A 7,995-nucleotide genomic window follows, 5' to 3' on the forward strand; every position below is an offset into this window, starting at 1 on the left:
CTGTGAAAAAAAACTGAAGCTGAATGTTTACCAAACATAAAAAAGCTGGCTTTTTTGATAGCCATTTTTTTTCTGAATCACCTCAGTACCAAATTATGACTTAATGAGTTCTACTACTGTATATTAAAATAAAAAAATAAAAAAAAACTTGCACGAATATAAAGATCTTCTATGTACATGAGAACTATCATAGCATATGATTGGAATTGTTCGACTATTAACCTCTCCATTTATTGATGAAAATATGATTATTGCATTGTTAGATCGATATATGTGTTGGTCAACTCGTGTTCGTACATGCACATGACACAATTACAAATTCGTGAACTTGAACGCAATTGATACCATCCGTATACATACAACATAATATGATGATGTAGTGTATTGAATCCATTAATGTTATCACATGTGTTCGGGACTTTCTAATCAAATCCCAATTCTTGGAATGAAAACAATATATTTACAAACGTGTTAGGAGATGTGGTCATAAATTGGTTTCAAACTTGTTATTCACGAGATTTAAACCTAAAATCTTTCTTTTACAAGTAAAAAAAAGAAAAAAAATACCACTATTGTAATACTAAGTGGGGAAATAGAAATCAGATTTTTGGTGCAAAAGCGATTGTAGTTGAAAGGTCCTCAAAATTTTCTTTTAAGGACCCACACGTGGTGTTCTATAAGATAACACACTAACTACGAATTCGATTCTCTCATTTCTGTATCTTGTACGATACTCGTTCTTTCAATTTTCGTATCCTCAAAATTTTCTTTTAAGGACCCACACGTGGTGTTCTATAAGATAACACACTAATTACGAATTCGATTCTCTCATTTCTGTATCTTGTAAGATACTCGTTCTTTCAATTTTCGTATCTTTCAAAAAATCTAGACACGCGCAATCACTTGCCTATCTTTTTTACCTATAAAGTTTTTTTTTTTACCCTAAAGTAGCTTTTTACAAAAATTCACAATGATGTGATCGCTTAGTCAACATATTAGATAACACCACTAAGCCGCCCTCTAGTTAAAAAGGGAAACAAAATCCTTATCTGCAACCCTACTTTCCACCCAAAATTTGTACACCAAAAGAAGCTCACATAATTCATCAGAACCAGCAATTCAAGCATCAGAAAAAAAAGTCACTGTGACTAATCACGTTAACTTGCACGAAACAATTCATTACTAAAATATGAGTTTGCTTAAGCCGCAGGCCAGCATCCCTTCGTACGATATAAAAAAAATCCAACAGTTCGAGCACAGAACTGAAAGTATGCTAGTGATCAAAGTTCAAAACATAGCTTTGATTTCAGAAGAAATATTCAACTGCGAAAACGAGTACAAACTTTGTTTTTTTTTTGTTTCTTTAAAGTTGTGTATGCGGTTCCTCTCTAGCCTCTAGTCTCTATCTATTTTTATTCGATGGTTCCTAACACGGTGTATCTGTACAGTTGCTTGTAACACAAGTTACAGAACAACAGTTCAGCTCAGGAGCCCTGGCTGTGTCTACCCTAATCTCTAAATCTGTGGTTCTACTCTGTATCCTACAAAACTTGAGCGGATAACCAATCACTCATGCACCGCTACAGGTCGACAGCAAAACAAGAAGAAACTTGATCTGCACTTCTTTCTCCTTTTAGCTTTCTTTTTCTCTTCGGACTTGTCAATCATATGGACTTTGGGAGGCTCTTGTTCCTTCACGTTGCTCTCTTGATGTTCAGCTTCCAGCACATTGACTGCTGGAGGTTCCGCCTCAGCTGCACACAGTTGCTTATGATAGTTGGAAAGATGGCTCGTGATCTCCATGAACTCAGGTCGGATCCTAGGGTCATCTGCCCAACAGGACTCCAATAGTGGGACAAGGTCCTGAGGAATGTCGTCCAGCTCTGGCCGTATTTGCTGAAAGCACAAAGAGAAGTCATCCGCCAACAGTCATTCAACTTCTGAAAATATTTTTTTTATGTACACTCGGTCCATCCCCAGAAAAATCAAACTCTTAACTCAAGAAAATTTCAATAAAAAACGTCAGCTAGCAGATAATGTTGGCAGTCATCTTAAGGCATCTCAAAATAATCAAGCACCGTATAATGGAAGTGAACTAAATCTTAAAAGAGAATACAGATAGGAAAGCATTCAAGTACTTGCTATAGCTATTGGATAGATTTTCAGGTTTCTGGTTCATCAGTTTCTGTTTGAATGTCATTCATAGGACTTACATTCGCCGATGCATATGCAACCAATATATTAGTCCGTCCAGAGAAAGGAATTCGGTTTACAATCAGTTCCCACAGAACTATTGAAAAGCTGTACACATCTGCCTTGTGGTCATATTCCTTCTTCGTTCCTTTTGGAACTGGCTCTTTGCTGAATAGCTAAGTCAGATAAAAAGAAAAATACAATTAGCTATTTTATGCATATTTTGTTGTTGTTGCAGTATATGCATGAATAACGAATGAAGAAACACAAAAACTGAAAAAAGTGCACCTCGGGAGCCATCCATCTGTAGGTCCCAGCCTCAGATGTCATGTCCCCGGATATTACCTCCCTTGCGTGGCCAAAGTCAGCCACCTTAATCTTGTTCAGGTCTTCTGTAAGGAGTAGGTTGGCTGGGGAAAAAAATAAGAGTATCTGTTAGAACTAAATTCCTTCGGTAAACGATGTTTAAACCCTATTGTTCAAGAATTAGAACTGAGATGAGTATGCAAAACCAAAAGAAAGCATGATGAATTTACATATGCATTTCTGGCAAATTTTCAAAACTAAAAATGAGTAAATTTTTTTGTGGATCTACGAATGAACTCCTTTACAGTTACAAGCGGGACATGTAGCCAATCCAAGCGCCTGATCAATTGGTCCCCTTGTCAAAATAAACTCAAACAACTAGAACAAAAAGGAAAGAACAAGGAAAATGAACAATAACCTGGTTTCAGGTCACGGTGGATGATTCCATTTGCATGCAAGTATTCCATAGCTCGACACACATCTATTGCAAAACTTATTGAACATTTGAGATCAAGTGTTCCGGGGCGCCTTCCCCACAGGTGCTTCTGAAGGTTGCCTCCTCTCAGAAGCTCAGTAAGAATTATCATCGAAGGTTCAAAGCATGCACCTACGAACTGTTTCAGAGCATTGACTTATATGAGCATATGCACTAGGGGCATTGACCATTAAAATATACCCGTCAGGAAAATGAGTACTACAAACTGATATGATCAAGCTTTAATAAGCTACACATACGAATCTAGATACATTTAGAAGGTGAAAGACAGTAAAACTGAAAGATTTAAAAACAAAAATTTATTAACATTTATTCCTTAAATTTAGCTTTCCAAATTACTGTTATCTCTGTATCCATCATAGTTTTAATTACTTAAGCCAGTTTGCTGAAGCTAACAGGATCACAAAATTGAATACCACTTTAGGAACAGAAGCGCAGTGATTTCATTTCCCCAGGTCAAGATTTCATCTGACCTGGATATAAATCGACGAAATATATTTCTTGAAACCAATGGTACTTTTGCATAAGGATATTGCTCACAAATGGGAGAAAATGATTTCCAAGAAATGATGAGTGTAAATATTTATATTAATAACAAATGCAGGCATAAGAAAAAAAAAAGAAAAAATAGAAAAAAAAAAAAAAGAGGAATGAGCATCATACCTTGACAATATTTTCATGTTTAACTTTTGCAAGCAATGAAACTTCCCTCTGGAACTTTTCTTGGCAATCAAGACTAACTTCTGTTGTTTTGGGTGGCCGTATAATTTTTACAGCAACCGGCTTGGATTGGTACCTAGAAACATAATTTCGAAAGCTTCAGCAATCTAAAATCCAGGACATAAAATTCCTCAGTTTCAGCATATAGATTATGACTTATATTCTTACTTAATCAGGACAAATATATATGATCGAATTATTACATTTAGAATTCAAGTAAGATGTTGTCTCATATTAATAAGTTTCACAAAATTGTTTAGTGTAAAAAAAAAAAACCCTGCCACAAACACCTACTGCTGCCATTGACCATTAATGTTTTTCATGCACGGCAACAAAGGGATAAAGTTTATGTCAATGACATCTATGTCGGACTGCTGCTTGCCCAGAAATTTAACCTCCAGGTGCAATGAATATGATAACTATTAAATAAACTATGTAAATGAATCTATGATAAGGCCTGGCCAAGTAAAAAAAATCTAAAGATATCCTTCTTTTCCAAACTCTCTTTGATCATCTCCCAGTTTCCACCTGTTGAAAGGACTTGCCCTAAACTCATTGATTCTCTAAAGTCCTTATATCTAAATCCGATACTGTAAAGAATAAACTGATATCGCATCACCAAAGAACAAATATCAGACGATAATTATGTCCGTCCTGTATGTGCCTAAAACAGTTGATTCTTTACTAACTTTTATACCTAAACTTAAAAGTCCAATAGTAATCTGATCTCTGCAACTGATTATTACATCCTCAAAGACCACCAAGCCAAACGATGATAATCTCGTTAAGGGGTAAGCAAATGTTTTTATCCTGAGAGAAGTTTGAAGACGAGAAAGAAAAGCACAAAAAAGGATCTATGATTAAACAGTTCCACTGCATATGCTTAGGTGTACCCTCGTAATCAGGTGATCTATGATCCAGAGGGAGGAACAATTTGGATGATCTAAAAGGGGACAATCGAACCAATGACTTCTAGGTTGTAAGGTCACTGTTAGTTGAATCCACCCTGCCCACCGACCCCCCTCACCACCTCGTCTCCCAATCCCCAGGCTATTGAAACATAAAGAGCACACCTCCAAATTAAAACAGAAGATTATCTGCCATATATAACCAATGGTTTCCCATTTGCAACCTTCCACACGTAATTATGTATCTCCCTATTTAAAGTACGATTGCTAGAGTAATTCATTAAAAATCATCTTACATGACTCATTAGTCGCAACAGAGTGATGATAAATGAATAGACTTCAAATGCAGAATGTCAACATTCCATTTTGGGCATTCAAAATCACGATCAGTCGAATCTACATTAACGAAATTTTTATCCCTCCTAAGCTTAATAATAAATGGACTCTAAAATCCAGAGTGATCACATCCACTTCGGAGCATTTATCAAAAACAGTTAAAACTGATGATCGATGATCTCTCCCAATAACGATTCTCATCAATACTATATACTTTATATGTGTTCTCCTATACACTGATACAAGATCACCTCCAGCAGGAACCTCCAGTTCAAATTTAATGAAGATTCAAAGGTAACGAAACGTTATAAGACAAATGTACCATGGCAGAAACTTCAACTCAAAAACCCACAATTCCCTTTTGACTCGAAAAGGGTTTATCAATTATGAGAACCACAACTCCAAGATCGGAATATAAGTCAGCACTTGCCACCATAAACCCAAAAATCATCAAAAACCCTCAAAAGGGTTTATCAAAAAACCTCGATTTCGAAACTAACACAACTAAAACACCAAACCGAAACAAAAACACCAACTCAAGCAGCCAAGCCAGCACCAAAAGCACCACAATTAAAATAACATGCAAACAATGTGAGCAACCAAAATCAAGAAGCAAAAAACCCAAGAAACAAAAAGCACAGAGCAAACAGATACAGAGAAGAAAGTGTTAATGGGAGACCCACAATCCTTCATAAACAATAGCTCCAGGCCCTTCACCGAGCACAGACCCAATCTTGATGCAGCTGGGGTCAATCAGAATGCTGGGGTCGAATTTGAAGGCGAAGCTGGCCTTCCCCGCCGCATCTCCCTTCCTCTCGCCGCCGCTCTCGGCGTTCTCAACAGGGTCCTTCTTGTACAGGTCGATGAACCCGCCTCCCTCTCCCTCCATTGCTGACAACCCCAGTACTACTTCTGCTGCTATATGCATTTTGCACAGAGATAGAGTTAGAGAGAGAAAGCTAGAGAGAGAGAGAGAGGAAGCGATAAAGACAGAGTCCAAGGAAGTGGTTTTTGAGAGAATTAAATTCCAAATTATATAGCCGAAAATTAAAACCGGAAAATCATATAAATGGAAAAATTATGTGTCCATTTAAATGCTGTGCGAGAAATGCGAGGGAAAACTTCGGAAACTTTTGCTGCATTTTTGGGAAATAAATAATTTATTCCTAATTCGAATAATAAATAATTAATTTCGGGAGTATGATCCGCTGCGGGTCCGTCGCGCGGGGTTGGGTTTCAGGTTGCCGCGTCGACAAGGAGACGAAATTTGATTGGTCCAGCTCCGGTTCTTACTGTTTTTGGTTTCGTTGGATATGACTTGTGGCAAGTATGTAAATTTAAAGAAATAATGGAAGTATGGGGGTGTGTGCGACAACCGTGATTTAATTTCAGAAATAAGTACATACCGTCATCCATTTTGGCTTTTGGGTAAGGGTACCTGAATGAAAGCCTTGTATGCGATGATGATTATTCTATGTACGGATTGTACGTACGTCGAACGTGTTAATTAAAGTTTTGTATGCGCTGATTTGTACATTGATTATGATTTATACACATGAGTCCATGACGACTGCGTATGTTAATGTAAGTTTTGTATGCGCCGTCTATTATGTCAGTTTTTGTTTATACATACGTCGAACGTGAATGAAAGCTTTGTATGTGCTGATTATTATGTCAACTTTGGTTTATATATACATCGAACGTGAATGAAAGCTTTGTATGCGCCGATTAGTATATCAATTTTGGTTTATATGTACGTCGTACATGAATGAAAGCTCTGTATGCGCCGATATTTTAAATCACAAGTATGTGGAATGAAACTTTGTGTGCCCGAATTATAATACTAATTTTGAGTCCCAAGTATGTAAAGTACATAAATGATTAGATGTTGGGAGAACGAGATTATATATGTTTAGTACATACAATAATTTTCATATTGAAATAATCAATTTGCTAACTAGGTGATTATTGGTTTTGATTAATATGTTTAGTAGGGAACCAAAATTTGAAAAAAGGTGTAGGCTTTCCTGAAGTAGGGCAGTTTTGCTGGAGTACATCCTAGGTCGTGAGTGAATGATTGGATGTTGTGAGAAAAGCGTTAAATTTAGTTAATTTGAAATCTTTATATATAAAGCCAACAACTCTTTTTAGAATCTCAAGTTTCACCAAAAAGTTTTGAACAAAAATGCCCACAAAACAAAAAATTTCAAAAGCAACCCAAAATAATGCATCAAATAATATAAGGGCATTTTCATCATTTTAACAATTTTTTTTTTAATAATGAATTCTTTTTGTACCATTTCTTTTTAATTAGTACCTTATAATAGACTAGTAATAATGTGATTCAATTAGTTATTCATTAAATATTATTTTTTCTATTTTTAAACACGTTTAAAACATCTTAAGAGACATGTAATGCCGATTATAAAAAAAATCTTTTGTACACGCATAATAATATGATTAAATTAGTTGTCAAATGATTTTTTTTTAACAAACGATATTATCTACACTAAGGGGGAGGGGTGGGCTTAGCCTCACAATGGACTAGCAATAATGTGATTCAATCTGTTGTTTATTAAATATTATTTTCTCTATTCTTAATGTAAATTCAATAGAATGTAGATAGAAATTGAAAGACTGATTTTATTATGTGAATTCAGCTTCTTTGATTGGTTTGTGAGGAGTTTTTTCTAGCATGATCTAAGATTATTCATTTACTTCAAATATTTGACTTTCCTTTTGTCAATTCACACATATAAATACATTTAAAACGTATAAGTCGCACATAGCACGCTGTAATTCAAAAAATGTAACAACCCGTCCCGGGATTTACGAAAATTTTCATTAAGTTTGGGGATATTTTCCTTTTAAAAATGGTTTTTGGGTCTTAAATGGTGTACCCAAGGGGCCCACCCCCAGATTTGTTCCCCTGGTTCCCTTCCCCTTTTCCTTCTTTTTATGATTTTTATAACTCTCCCTTATCTCTCCCTCTCAACTCTTTGCAACTCTCTTATTCCCTCTTCCTCAAACTCACAT

General features: G+C 35.9%; 1 protein-coding gene across 1 annotated transcript; it reads right to left on the reverse strand.

The window, feature by feature from the left end:
- Nucleotides 1-1,282: 1,282 nt before the first annotated feature.
- On the reverse strand, nucleotides 1,283-6,030 carry LOC126613910 (serine/threonine-protein kinase STY13-like). Its single transcript, XM_050281525.1, has 6 exons — nucleotides 5,643-6,030; nucleotides 3,659-3,791; nucleotides 2,918-3,113; nucleotides 2,482-2,603; nucleotides 2,214-2,369; nucleotides 1,283-1,896 (listed from the first exon to the last, which is right to left on the reverse strand). The coding sequence occupies exons 1-6, from the start codon at nucleotides 5,885-5,887 to the stop codon at nucleotides 1,567-1,569; spliced, it is 1,182 nt and encodes a 393-aa protein (XP_050137482.1). The 5' UTR covers nucleotides 5,888-6,030; the 3' UTR covers nucleotides 1,283-1,566.
- Between the last annotated feature and the right edge of the window lie 1,965 nt (nucleotides 6,031-7,995).

Source organism: Malus sylvestris, chromosome 2 (assembly GCF_916048215.2).
Source record: "Malus sylvestris chromosome 2, drMalSylv7.2, whole genome shotgun sequence".
In the NCBI taxonomy this organism is placed as follows: Eukaryota; Viridiplantae; Streptophyta; class Magnoliopsida; order Rosales; family Rosaceae; genus Malus; species Malus sylvestris.

Coding starts and splice junctions, on each gene's coding strand:
- LOC126613910 (XM_050281525.1), bottom strand. CDS start 5,887: ATGCATATAGCAGCAGAAGTAGTACTGGGGTTGTCAGCAATGGAGGGA. Junction 3,114..3,658: donor AACATGAAAATATTGTCAAG/GTATGATGCTCA, acceptor GCTCTGAAACAG/TTCGTAGGTGCATGCTTTGA. Junction 2,604..2,917: donor CCACCGTGACCTGAAACCAG/GTTATTGTTCAT, acceptor TTTTTTCCCCAG/CCAACCTACTCCTTACAGAA.